General features: G+C 48.9%; 1 protein-coding gene across 3 annotated transcripts in view; it reads right to left on the minus strand.

The window, feature by feature from the left end:
• The window catches only part of WIPF3 (WAS/WASL interacting protein family member 3), a 109271-nt gene that overhangs the window by 18099 nt on the left and 77383 nt on the right, over nucleotides 1–13789 (minus strand). For all 3 annotated transcript variants that reach the window (XM_077996971.1, XM_028845903.2, XM_028845904.2), the window contains exons 5-7: nucleotides 12062–12814; nucleotides 8458–8607; nucleotides 7289–7390 (exon numbers count right to left, since the gene is read on the minus strand). In XM_077996971.1, the coding sequence (XP_077853097.1) occupies nucleotides 7289–7390; nucleotides 8458–8607; nucleotides 12062–12814 (1005 nt within the window). The remainder of the gene's footprint in view (nucleotides 1–7288; nucleotides 7391–8457; nucleotides 8608–12061; nucleotides 12815–13789) is intronic.

The raw sequence follows: 13789 nt of genomic DNA on the forward strand, positions 1-13789 counted from the left end.
TGGTATTTGGAGGTGTGGCTTTTGGCAGGTCATTAGGTGTAAGTGAGGTCATGAGGATGCGACCATCATGATGGGATTAGTGCCCTTATAAAATAGGACACCAGGAAGCTTGTGTGGCACCAAGTGTGCACACAGTGAGAAAGTAGCCCTCTGCAAGCCAGAAGGAGAGCCCTCCCTAGAAACTAAATTGACATGCACCTTGATCTTGGATTTCTCAGCCTCCAGAACCATGAGAAAATAAATTTCTGTTGTTTGTGCCACCCAGTCTACAGTATTTTGTTATGGCAGCCTGAGCTAAGACAGGTACCATTTGATCAAAGATCAAGAGAAAGTAGGGAGACAGTCATGTGGATATTTGGAGAAACTATACCAAAAAGTACATAAAATAAAATCTGAATTTTGTAAAAAATAGTTTGTATATTTATGTAGAACAGAAGTTGATCAAATAAAGAGAGAAAAGACCAGAAATATGTACACCAATGTATTAAAAGTGGTTATCGTCACTCAGAATCAGATATCAGAAGGAACAGCAAATGCAGAGCCCAGGAGCAAAAATGTGCTTGGAATGTTCTGGCAGGTGTTGTTAGAGCACAATGAGGTAGGAGGAGAGTGGTGAAAGGGGAGGGAGGCAGTTCACGTAGGTCATATGAGCTATGATAGGAATTTCCAATTGACTTGAGGCGAGATGGGGATTCCCTGGAGGATTCTGAGCAGAGGGTAGTGACTGGACTTGGGCTGTAGACAAATCACGTGGGCTACAGTGTGAAGCAGTGGAGCCTGTTAGCAGGTTCCAGCAACGATTCGGGTGAGGAATAACAGTGGCTTAGGGCAGAATGGGAGTGGCAGAGGAGGTGAGAGTGATCAGATTCTGGATGCATTTCAAGGACAGACACCCGAGTTCGCTGGTAAGTTGGATGCAGGAGTAGAAGAGAGAAGTCAAAGACAACTCTGAAGTGTGTGGTGTAACAAAAAACTGAGAAGGAGTCAGTGTGCAATGGAAGGAGAAACGAGACAGCTGTCATAAAATCTAAATGAAGAAGTGTTTCAGAAAGAGGGGGTGACGGGCTGAGGCTAGAGCCTCTGACACTGTAGTTGGCAACATGGAGATCCACTGGTGGCCTTGGTAAGAGCGCTTACCATGGTGCAGAGGGGAGAAAGCCTGGGAGGACTTGGCTCCAGAGAGAACAGGGGGCGGGGAAGTGGAGACAGTGTTGGCTAAGAGAAGAGCAGAAAAATGGTTCAGGGACCAGAGTAAGTCCAGGGAGATACTCTGTAGACATTACAGCACATTCATGGGTCGCCTTCCACCATGACTGGAAGCTCCTGGAGGCTTCCCAAGAAGCAAATGCTGGCATTGTGCTTTCTGTACAGCCTGCAGAACTGTGAGCCAATTAAACCTCTTTTCTTATAAATTACCCAGTTTTAAGTATTTCTTTATAACAATGTGAGAACAAACTCACACAAGGTTCATCCATGTTGTAGCAATGTATCAGTGCTTCCATCCTATTTCTTGTTGAATCATATTGTATGGCCACACCACATTTTGCTCCTGTGTTCATCAGTTATTTCCACCTTTTAGCTATTGTGCATAGTGCTGCTATGAATATTTGTGTACAAGTTCTTGTTTGAACACTAGTTTTAAATTCTTTGTAGCCTATACCCGGGAGTGGAACTGATGGCTCATAATGGTAATTGTATGTTTCACTTATTGAGGAACCTAATGCATTTTAAAAACATTAGGAAAAATAAAACAAAACTAGGCTGGGCGCAGTGGCTTACACCTGTAATCCCAACACTTTGGGAGGCCGAGGCAGGCGGATCACTTGAGGTCAGGAGTTCAAGACCAGCCTGGCCAACAGGATGAAACCCCGTCTGTACTAAAAATACAACAATTAGCTGGGTGTGGTAGTGCATGTGCTACTTGGGAGACTGAGGCAGGAGAATCACTTGAGCCCAGGAGGCAGAGGTTGCAGTGAGCTAAGATTGCGCCACTGCACTCCAGCCTGGGTGACAGAGTGAGGACTGTCTCAAAAAAATGAAACAAAACAAAAGAAAACACACACACACACAAAACACAAAACTAAACAAAGCCATTCAGTCAATGGAAGAAAACAGCAAACACTTGCAGAGTGGAGACAGTGATGATGGCGAGTGGAAGAGCTAAGCGTATGTGCTCACGTGTGTGTGTCAGAGAGACAGCAAACAAGCAGGCAGGGACAGAGAGCACACAGGCGACCACAGTGCGCGAGAACACACTCATCTGATGGAAACAACACTGTGTCCCAGACCACAAAGAACTCATCTTGGGGAGCCAGGTCAAGAGTGAGCAAGAAGAAAACTGGTAAGGAGAAATGTAATCAGACAGGCATACGCGAGATCTGATTCACACTAATATAATTATCAAGGTTCTGCATTAGGGCTCACAGGGATGACAGGAACATGCATATTTAATTTCGCTGGGAGGCTGGTGGAGTACTTCGTGTCCACTGATGCCGCATCAATCTAAAACAGTATCTTAATTTTGAAATTGCACTTGCCCTTTCAAGTCTGTGCAATGTCAGTTCATTTAATAGGCTTTTTAAAAACCTGCTCCTTTGTAAACATCAGGAGATTATTTTTGGTGCACAGACTGCCAACTGCACCCTCCTGGCAAGCTGTGTGCGGTGAGGGGGTGTAGCTTTTCTTCTCTTCTTGAGGGTGCCAGTGAGCACCATGGGCATAAAATGCAGCTAGCTGTAGATTAGAACTGACTGAATCTGAAGGTTGAGGGCCCCCACAGCACATTACTGAGAAAGACTGAAGAGCAGAAAGAGGTTTTTAGGAATCTGTTTTCTGGAATGTTTTAGGGCAGATCAGCAAAACATGACCAGCAGACCAAATCCAGCCCACACCTGTTTTTGTAAATAAAGTTTTATTGGAACACAGCCATGCCCATTCATTTATGTATTGTTTGTGGCTACTGATTGATTTAATCATCAGCAGAATTGAGTAGTTACAATCGAGACCTGCATTACTTCAAATATGTATTCTCTGGTCCTTTACAGCAAATGTTTGCTGACCTCTGGTTTAGGGTATAGGTTACAATTAAAAAGCCTTCAGGGCCAAGTGGGTGTAAGGGAAAGCTGTGGGGCTTATGGCATGAACGTGGCCAGTCAGCAAACCCTACCTCAGGGGAAGGAAAGGAGCCTGAATGAGCCAGTAGCTGGGATTCTGTACATGTGCACAGTTATTTCAATACTGCCGATAAGTATAATGGATTAAATTAAGAAAAACAGTATACATTCTTGATTTACAACTTGGTGACAGTATAATAAAAGGAATTCCTTACTTCCCCCCTCAGCTGTCTGTCTAGGTCACCAAGGTCAAATCCCGTTTATTAAATGCTTGCGTGGACCTGGATGTCTGGGAGGTACTGAGTTGACCCTGTTCATTGGCAGCTTATAGCCTCCTGTCACACAGAGTAGACCTACTTCACACACCCCGGCTGACATCATGGCCATGTCCTTCATTGTTCTATATTTCCATCTCCAAACTAATGGCCAGCAAATCAAGTCCTTGCCCTTGCTCCACCCCATCAGTCCCAGACCTGTATACCCTGCACTCCACCTGCCACATGGCATTTCCCCCTTGTAGCCCTCCAGCCACCTCCCCTCACCATGAATGATAGGAATCCCATCACCTCCCCCTGAAACCTCCAGTTCCTTCTTGGTGTCACATCCTCCATCCAGCCCAAGGCAGGCACTCCTGGGACCCCGGCTCCTCCACCTTTCTTGATCCTATCTGGGCCTGTTTCTCCAAACCCTGATCACTCTGAAGACCTCCTCCATCCATCCTCCCCTCGCACAAACTCTTTTTTTTTTTTTTTTTTTTTAAGATGGAATTTTGCTCTTGTTGCCCAAGCTGGAGTGTAATGGCACGATCTTGGCTCACTACAACCTCTGCCTCTCAGGTTCAAGCAATTCTCCTGCCTCAGCCTCCCGAGTAGCTGGGATTACAGGTGTGCGCCACCACACCCGGCTAACTTTGTATTTTTTTAGAGATGGGGTTTCACCATGTTGACCAGGCTGGTCTCGAACTCCTGACCTCAAGTGATCCTCCCGCCTCGGCCTCCCAGCACAGGCTCTTATAATGGCTGGCTAACAGGTTCCCTGACCCTGGTCTCTACCTCCTCTGATCAAGCCACTGGTTAACTGTCTCAACCTGCATCTCATCATGTCTGTTTTCAGAGTTCACCACGGCCAAATGGAACTGGCCCTGGTTCAGACAGATGTGGGTTCAAAATTCCTGGCTCTGGCTTTAATCTGCTGTGAGGCTTTAGACAAGTCACTTGGCCTTTTCCCTGTCTGGAAACTCTCTGCATTAAGGACAAATGATAAGGTATGCAAAGCACCTAGAACAGTGCCAGGCACAAACATCCACAGCATCCGCCGCAGGGTCCATGACGGCCCTGGAATTGTCGTCTAGTGTTTTCACTGACAGTTCTTCCCTGCTTACAGGTTCACGCTCCAATGCCTTAGGCGGGACACAGACTATTAGAAGGCACATTTATCTCCTTGTCCTCGCAGGTTCATGTGCAGGCAGCCCCGTGCAGCCTGGCTCCTTCTGGCCCACTCTGAGATCTGGCTGCCTGTTGATGAAGGGGGTCCCTTGGCTCTGCTCTCCCTGCCACGTGGAAAGTCCCGTGAGGCACACTCTGTGACCACAGGGGGCCAGGCTCAGTTTCCTCATGTGTGAGTCCTGCTGCCTGAGGGAGTAAAGGAGCCTAATTCCGGGTGCAGTATTAGAAGGTCTGCTGCTGGGGAACCTAAGGTATGTCCTCCAATAAGAACATGAACACTTAGGTTTTTATCAAGCTGATTCCTGTGCATATTTCACAAGATGGGAAAAGTGGTGTTGTATATGGACACATACACAACACTCCCGACCTTGCACCTCCGGCAGCCTGTATGGTCTTACCCAGCCAGGCACCTTGGGCCCTGACATACCATGTGGGACATATGGTTTGTACATGCACCAAGCACAATCACGCTCTCTCCTGGGTCTGTCCTGTCCTCAGCCTGGATGCCTTCCCACCCACATGGAACTGTGACCCTCTCTCTCTGACTTTCAAGCCCCCAGCATCCACCTGCACCCCCATGCCCACTGAAGTGCCCTTGGCACTCTAAACAATCACTGATTAAGACACTCTTATGGGGTCTAATTCTCATCTATCTCAGGTGTGTGGTGGGTGCGTGGTGGAGGAGACCTTGTTTCTTACACTCTGCAGCCTCTGGTGCCTGTAGGGTGCCTGCTGTATGACAGGAGGTTCATGTGAGCATGCTGAACTGAGCAGGGATGGGAGATGGACACAGCACTTGTCTTCCCCCATTGCTGGCTCTTCATGTTCTATTTAACCTTCGGTGGGTGGGATTTACCTCCATCCTCCTTCACACTGCTCCCTTTCTCTCTCTCTCAACTCAGAGCAGTTGGTATTTACATATTATTACAAAGGGCACACAAGGTTATATCTCTAAATGCACAGCCACACAGGCCAGCAGAGAGATGCCCCAGTGGACCCAGAGATGAACATCCACATGAGCCCAAGGCAGGCCCGTGTTCCCCCCGCCCGAGCACAGGGCAGGCCCACTTTCCCCTGACCAGAGCACAGGGCCGGCCCGTGTTCCCCGCACCTGAGCGCAGGGCCGGCCCGTGTTCCCCGCACCTGAGCGCAGGGCAGGCCCGTGTTCCCCGCACCTGAGCGCAGGGCAGGCCCGTGTTCCCCGCACCTGAGCGCAGGGCAGGCCCGTGTTCCCCGCACCTGAGCGCAGGGCCGGCCCGTGTTCCCCGCACCTGAGCGCAGGGCCGGCCCGTGTTCCCCGCACCTGAGCGCAGGGCCGGCCCGTGTTCCCCCCACCTGAGCGCAGGGCAGGCCTGCGCCCCCTCCACCTGAGCACAGGGCCCTGGGTTCCCTCCACCTGAGCACAGGGCCCTGGGTTCCCTCCACCTGAGCACAGGGCCCTGGGTTCCCTCCACCTGAGCACAGGGCAGGCCTGCATTCCCTCTGCTCTGCAGGAAGCTGAGTTCTGCAGAAGGGACTTCACTAAGGTCCCTCTTAAAGGAGATAGGCAAAGAGCCTGGCTCATGATTCCTGGTCTCAGGCTAACCCTGGACACTGATTTTCCATCTGGGGCCACAGAGGTGTGGAATAGGGGTTTACTTAGGATGTGGGGTGGGAATGCATTTGACACTCACTCCATAATGTTGACTCTGGCTCCTTCCCAATCTCTTTGGCCCAGTACCAGACAAGAATTGGCTCCTCCACCTCATCACCTCATTTTCTCTGTCTCTCTCTTTTTTTTTTGGATACAGAGTCTCACTCTGTCACCAACACTGGAGTGTAGTGGCACGATCACAGCTCACTGCAGCCTCCAACTCCTGGGCTCAAGCAATCTTCCCACCTCAGGCTCCCAAGAAGCTGGGACTACAGGTGTGCACTACCACACCTGGCTAATATTTTGTAGAAATGGAATCTTGCTATGTTTACAAAGCTAGTCTTAAACTCCTGGCCTCATGTGATCCTCCTGCCTCAGCCTCCCAAAGTGCTGGGGTTACAGACATGAGTGACCATGCCTGGCTTATCTCTCTACTCTTAAGGTTGAACAGTTAAGCTGGGTTAAATGTCCTCTCTTAAAGTCTGACCACACAATGAAATCAGGAGGAGGTAGGCCCTTACTGGGCTATTATTCTCAACCTTGGCTGTATGTTGGAATCACCTGGCAGCTTTTAAAAATCCTGACACCTCGATATTCTGATTATATGGTTTAGATGTAGCCTGGCCTTCAGGATTTATAAAAGCTCCTTAGGTCATTCTAATATATAGCCAAGGTTGAGAACCATTGACCTAAGGACATTCTCCATGTCATGATTTGCCAGAGTTCTGTATTAGGGGTTTTCAGGTTCTTCCTCAGCGATTGATGCAAAATATCCTATTTTGCTGTTGTCTGGGTTTGTTAGTTTCCCTTATCAAAAGCTCCAGAGAGAAGAGGGATGAGTGGTAACTTTAGGCATCCAAATCTGATGCCAAACAGTTACCCTTGGTGTTCTGTAAAAATCTCTAAATGAATACTTAGGTATCAGGAGAAATCAATGTCCTGAAAGTTCCAGAACTATGCACAGCACTACATCCTTGCAGCAGTACAGTGAAATCATGATGTCATCCTTTAGACAGTCTGTGACCAACTGATGCACAGCAAGCGCCTAATTTTGAAGGGTCAGGAAATGCCAGGAGTCTTATCCAGGTGGTACTTACTTCTGGGGATCTTGCTGGGGTAAATCTTCTGGCATGGTTTATATTCATCCGGAGGGGGAAAGTCTTCCACAGAATGGAACGTGAATTTAGACTCAAAGTCATCTGCACACATGTGAAATGGAAAGAGTTACTCAGGTTACTGTCACGACCCAAGCTTTGATCATTTCCAGGAGCACAGAGATTACTCTGACTGCATCCACCATTTTCTGTTTGCCTGCTCAGTGCAAGGATTTTAACGATAGGGCCATTCTCCCTAAGACATCTATTCACCTCTCAAGTTTTACTGGTTGGTTGAGATGGAGGGAAGCAGGAAGAGGGAAATCCAGTCACTCCCTGTCACCCACCCGAACATACTCCAACCAATAACACCTTAAGGAGGCTGCTAAAGGGGTGGAAGTGGCACGGAGCTCTCCAGGGTCCAGAATCAGAGGTGGGGACCCTGGTGCCAGCAAGGAACTGGCAAAGCCCCAGCAGTCACCTGAGAAGCTCCTGGGAGGGTTTCGAGGGGAGGGAGAATTGGGCAGAATGACTGGGGAATGGAGGAGCATGGCCTGTGTCTAGGGTGGGACCTGAGCTCCACAAAGCAAACAGCATCTGCTCTGAGGTCTGTTGGCAGGAGGGGAGGACTCCTGTGACCCTTTCATGGGCTGAGCCCCTGCTTTGTGATCTGGGCCTCTGTCGGACACTAGCCCAGCACACAGAAGGGATCCAAAGATTCCATGGCCGTGATCACATCTGACCCCAGGTGACTTTCCTTCCTACCTCCATACTTGTACTCGAAATGTCCCTCTGCCTGGTGGGCCTTCTATGTATTCTTTCTCTTTATCCGTATCATTCTACTCTTTCAGGCTTATGCATTGATTTCTCCACAGACACACAGACACACACACACACACACACACACACACAGTTTAAATGTTGCTTCTCTTCCCTTTCTCTAATCTGAATTAGAAGGCTAGAGAGTGGGCCTTGAAACTATGCAGAAAGCCTTGAAAGGAACCCTATTTAACAGAACCTGTGGGCTGGCTGGTGCTGGAGGGAGCCTGTGTTCATGAAAGAAGCATGCACCCTGAGATGGCAGCACTGTGGCCAGCAAACTCTCTCTCCAGAGGTTGGGAGAATCACATTCCTACTGGCAGCCAAACCGGCAGAGGGTGCACCCCACTTACCGATGATGTGCAGGCTTCCATTTCGCAGCTGACCTCCAGGCTGCTGCGTCGGGGTCCAGGCTGTGACCTGCTGGCTCTTGCTTGAAAGCTCTGTGGTGGGTGATCTCGCAGGGGGTGCTGGAGGTGGATTTAGCTTTCCCCCACCGGCCCCTTACAGAGAAGATGATGGTGTATTCAGACACACGGATGGGAACAGTGGATGCTATAACTTTATGTGAGATGTTAGGCATTTCCATCTTCAGATGTAATGTGATATAGTGAGTAAAAGGGCAACCTCTGGAGCCAACCTGTTTGGCACCGAATTGCAGTTCTCCCATTGGGATAAGTAACATAGCCTCTTTGTGTTTTAGTTTCCTCATCTGTAAGATGGGAGTAGTAATAGTACACCCACTTCCCAGGGTTATTGAGAAGATTCAATGAGTCGAATTTAAGTTGAGTGGCATGTAGTAAGTCGTCAATAAATGTTAGCTGCTGCAATAATATTAATGATGGTGATAACCTTCATCATCAGGTACAGCCCAAAGCAGGGAAATCACTGGAGAGTGGTAAGAACAGGAAGGGCTCTCTGTAGAAGAGGCCCAGAGGGAGGCTTGAAGAGGGAGCGGTCAGGGGCTTGTTTTGCCCCTGTGTCCCTGCTCGCACTGGTTCTCCAGCACTGCAAATGCTCGTTTCTCCTTCCGGTCCACCTAAATCTTACGTGCCCACCAGGGCCTAACTTGAATCCAACCTACTTCCTCCAGCCTTCTCTGATCATGCCTGAGAGAGGCTCACTATCTCCTTTGCCAATACTTTCCTGTATAGTTCATCTGGCAACAAAAAAATCTGCTATCCTGGCACATCAATGCAGGGGTTCCACTTCTGCTTATTTCTTCAGTGGCACTGCACACATCACTTTGCTTCTTGAAATGATGACAATAACATTATTACTATCTGTGCTAAGATGTTCACAATTACTACCTCTCTCTTTTCCCCCCAAGTTGGGCTAAAGTAGAAATTGCCCTTATTTTGAACATGGACCAACCAAGTTTCACATCCAAAGATGCAAAGAAGAAGGCCAGATATGTATCTCCATCCTGGCCTGGGGCTCACTACTCTGGAGCAGATGAAGGGGCCCCAGCTGCAGCAGGCATTCTCAGTCACCAGCCGCCATCCTCGCGTCTCATGTCCCTTCATCTGCCCGTCTTCCTTTCTCCCTCCCAACTGCCTTCCTTTCCCTTTCTGGTCTTCCCTTTCTGGGCACAAGGATCTATGAGGAATTTACTTGCTCCCACATGCAGGATAAAAGGACTGCAGCCCCTCTTCTGGGTGAACAGCTGCCCCACTGTGTGGTAAGGAAATAATGCTGCTGGAGCTGAAGTTACGTACAAGCCCTTTATGCAAATATCTCATTTCATATTCTTAATAATCCTATGTGAAAGGTGTTATTAGTAGGCCCATTTGTCAAATAAAAAAAATTCAGTATTAAAAAACACAAACCCAAGCGGTGTGAGTTTCCACAGGAGTGGGTGGGGAACCCAGGATTCGAACTCATAGCCCTCTGAATCAAAAGCCTTGTTTTTGTTGGCCAGGCGCAGTGGCTCACACGTAATCCCAGCACCTTGGGAGGCCGAAGTGGGCTGATCACTTGAAGTCAGGAGTTCAAGACCAGCCTGGCCAACATGGTGAAACCCTGTCTCTACTAAAAATACAAAAACTAGCCAGGCGTGGTGGTGCACGCCTGTAACCCCAGCTGCTCAGAAGGTTGAGGCATGAGAATCACTTGAACCTGGGAGGTGAAGGTTGCAGTGAGCTGAGATCCTGCCACTACACTCCAGCCTGGGTGGCAGAGTGAAACTGTGTCTCAAAAAAAAAAAAAAAAAAAAGCTTTGTTTTTTTTTTTCATCACATCATAAACATTTGAAATAATAAATATCAAAAGGGGCTTACGAGTACAAATGCTGGCCCTTATGGTGACCAGTCAATTGAAAAGAGAATGACTAAAATCTTACCTCTTGTAATCAAGAGGCTTAAAAATATCCTTGCTCTTTGCACCAGGAATTCCCTTTAAGAAACCAATACTTTTAGAAAAATATCAAAAATGTGGACTAAAATTTCTACGAAAGTATTTCTTGCAATATTATGCATAATAACAAAAAATGGAATCAACTTAGATATCTAACATGAGGAATATGGAATATACTGATGGTCATTCTTATAAAGACATTTTCACAATTTGATAAAATTGTTTTTAATATAATATTAAATTAAAAACAGAGCACAAAACTGTATGTGAAAAATGGTACTAACCATGTAAACATGTACATATAGTCAGAAAAAAGAATTAAAGAAACCTATCCAAATGGCAGTTTTCATCTCTGGGTGATGTTATTATGGGTGATTTAATTACTTAATTTACTTAGAGACAGCAGCATCTGGCTCTGTTATCCAAGTTGGAGTACAATGGCACAGTCAAAGCTCACCACAGCCTTGAACACCTAGATTCAAACCATCCTCCTGCCTTAGCCTCCCAAGTAGCTGGTACTATAGGTGTCTGCCACCATGCCCACCCAATTTTTATTTTTATTTTCTGTAGAGATGGGGTTTTGCTATGTTACCCAGGCTGGCCTGTAACTCCTGACCTCAAGCCATCTTCATGCACGGGCCTCCCAAAGCAGTGGGATTAGGGGTGTGAGCCATCCGTACCTGGTCAATTTCAATTTCCTTCTATTTGCTCTGCAACAAGCTTGCATTATTTTTAATTCAAGAAAATACTTTTAAGAAGCTTTCTGCATCGAAATATTTTCTAAAAGACACAGGAATATGTGTGTTGTGTGCATGTGGATGTGTGTGTTATGAGTGTACATGTTTGAGTGTGTCTGCGTGCATGGATGTGGGTGTGTCTGTGGACGTGTGGAGGTACTTCCCATTCACAGGGGCACTAAAACTGAATGAAGCCTCCTACTAGAGGGACCAAGGAAATCAGCCATGGGGCATGCACACTCAATTCAAATAAGCTGTGCTGCATATGTGAAGGAAACATTTTTAATATTTGGCTCAAAATACAGGCCCTCAGTTTTCTTGAGTCAGCTGGAGAACCTGCGAAAACTAAGGCAGAGTGGGAATCCAGTTTACCGAGGGCCGGTGAAGATTCTGGAAAACGCCGGCAAATATAAAAGGAGGCCTGCTTGTGGAAACAAGCCGCACTCACGCCCTCTCCACCTCAGGGAGGAGATCTGGAGTTGGAGGATGGTAGTAAGAATAAATAATCCCTCTCAAGCTCACTGTTGCCAGGCCCTGTTCCAAGCACCTCCAACCTAAGAACTCACTTAATCCTTAATAACAAGGCCAGGAGATAGCAACTATTGCTATCTATCCCCATTTTACAGATGAAGAGAAGGGAGAACAGAGAGGCCAAGTGGTTGCCCAGGGCCACAGAGCTAGTAAGGGCAGGGAATCAAGGCCAGGATCCCTTGCTTACAGGCAGCATGGTTTTGGGCAAATCTCCCTGCCTCCCTCACCCCTGGTGTCCATCTCTGAAATGAATACCTCCAACAATAAAGTCCTGTGCAACGACACGATTTTATTGCGCTCCACCAGGTGCAATGGGCCAGGCAGCGCTCCTTACCTGGTCGGCCGTGCCTCTTCTTCTGCAGGAACGTCTGGGAGCCCGGAGGGGCAGGCGGGGCTGGCAAGGCCTGCGCACTGACCTTCTGCGGTGGGGCCTGGAAGCTGGGGGATTTGGGGGGTAGCGGGGGTGGGGTTTCACTGCTGTTATTAGCTCCTGGCAAAGGGGGCGCGGGCAAAGAAGCCCTCGGGGAGCACGAAGCATAAGTGGGGAGCGGGGGCGGCGGGGGTGGCGGGGCTGGAGGCTCCTGCACATCTTGCGCAGGGCTGGCGGGCTCCGCTTTGAGCCCAGGATACCCGAAAGGTGGGAGGAGAGGGAGCGGGGGCGGGATGGGCGGGAGGTGCAAGGGAGCTAGCTGAGGCTTCACTGCCTTGTCACTAAGAACCGAGGCCGGGGGCAGCGGGGGTGGCGTTGGGGGAGGTGGCGGAGGTGGAGGTGGTGGCGCACAGGGGGCAGGGGGTGCAACCACCGGGAGGTTCCCTTTGGTCAGTGGGCCAGGTGGGGACACAAGCGGAGTTTTGATGGGGGTGGAAGAGGGAAGGGGCGGGGGTAAGGGTGGCGGCGGAGGGGGTGGGTTGGGAGGGGGCGGGGCAGGCACGTTGGGGCGAGGCGGGGCTGTTCTGGCAGCGCCATGCGCCTCGGAGGTACTGCCTAGCCTGGGAGAGGCAGGCGGGATAAGCGGGCCGCTGATGGTTTTGTTGGGAAGCCTGGGAGAGGGCGCGCGGGAGCCAGGGCCCTGCCCTGTCTTGCCACCTGGAAGTGAAACAGATTCTGGGTTAGCTCGGCAATAAAGAAGGAGAAAGCCTCCGCAGGTAGGCGGCACTCAGGACACTCAAGCCTGCCCGCAGTGAGCTACACTGTAGACCGCTTTTTCTGCACGTGTCCACTGAGAGGCCTCAGGTACCGCAGCTGTCACACAGAAGGACCAACTGGACCAGCTCCAAGGTCCTTGCCAGCATTAATGACAAGCCCAGGTCAGGCCTCCCGCCCTCCTATCCATGCCACCTCTGCTGTCATCTGCCTTGGGCCCCTAGTATCCAAGCCGAGGGCCAGGACTGCCCGGGTGTCTTTTGCCCTTCCTAATCAAGGCCACACTCACACTCATTCACTGACACCTGCTAGGTCCATCAGCCCTTATGCGCTAATTTGGACTCTCAGGTGTACCAACCAGCACTCCTGGCTAGGGAGGTTTTCTTCACTCCCAGCATTCTGTGAACAATGACTTTCTTCGTTTCTGTGTTGAGAGCAGAAAATTCATGATTCCCTGAATACCTAAGGTAAGACTGGAGGGAGACATTTGCCCTTGACAACCCAGGTCCAATGACCTTGAACCTCGCAGTTCTATGGCCTCTGAAAGTTCAAAACCTCCTTTCCGAAAGACTTACGCTAATTCCCAAGGGTTTTGGCTTTCTCAGCCTATAGATCCTTCATTGCATCTGCCCCAGCTTGAAATTCAATTCCTCTTTTAAATTCAACAACAACGATTTGCTCTTGTAAGCATTTGCGTTTGGTTCTCATGGAAGACTGTAGTGGAGCATGCCCCAGGAGAGGCCTCTATACTCTGCACAATCTTGCACCATTTTGCTAGTTCTCACCCTTTTTCGTTCTGCCTCTCTCTAATAAGAAAAAGTTCCTGTCGCTGTTTACTGCCTTGAAGTTCTGCAATTACTGCTTAGAGATGTCCTTGGAGTATCACTGTCTACTCAGGAAGCAGATTAAAATATTTCT

The sequence above is a fragment of the Macaca mulatta genome, chromosome 3 (assembly GCF_049350105.2).
Source record: "Macaca mulatta isolate MMU2019108-1 chromosome 3, T2T-MMU8v2.0, whole genome shotgun sequence".
In the NCBI taxonomy this organism is placed as follows: domain Eukaryota; kingdom Metazoa; phylum Chordata; class Mammalia; order Primates; family Cercopithecidae; genus Macaca; species Macaca mulatta.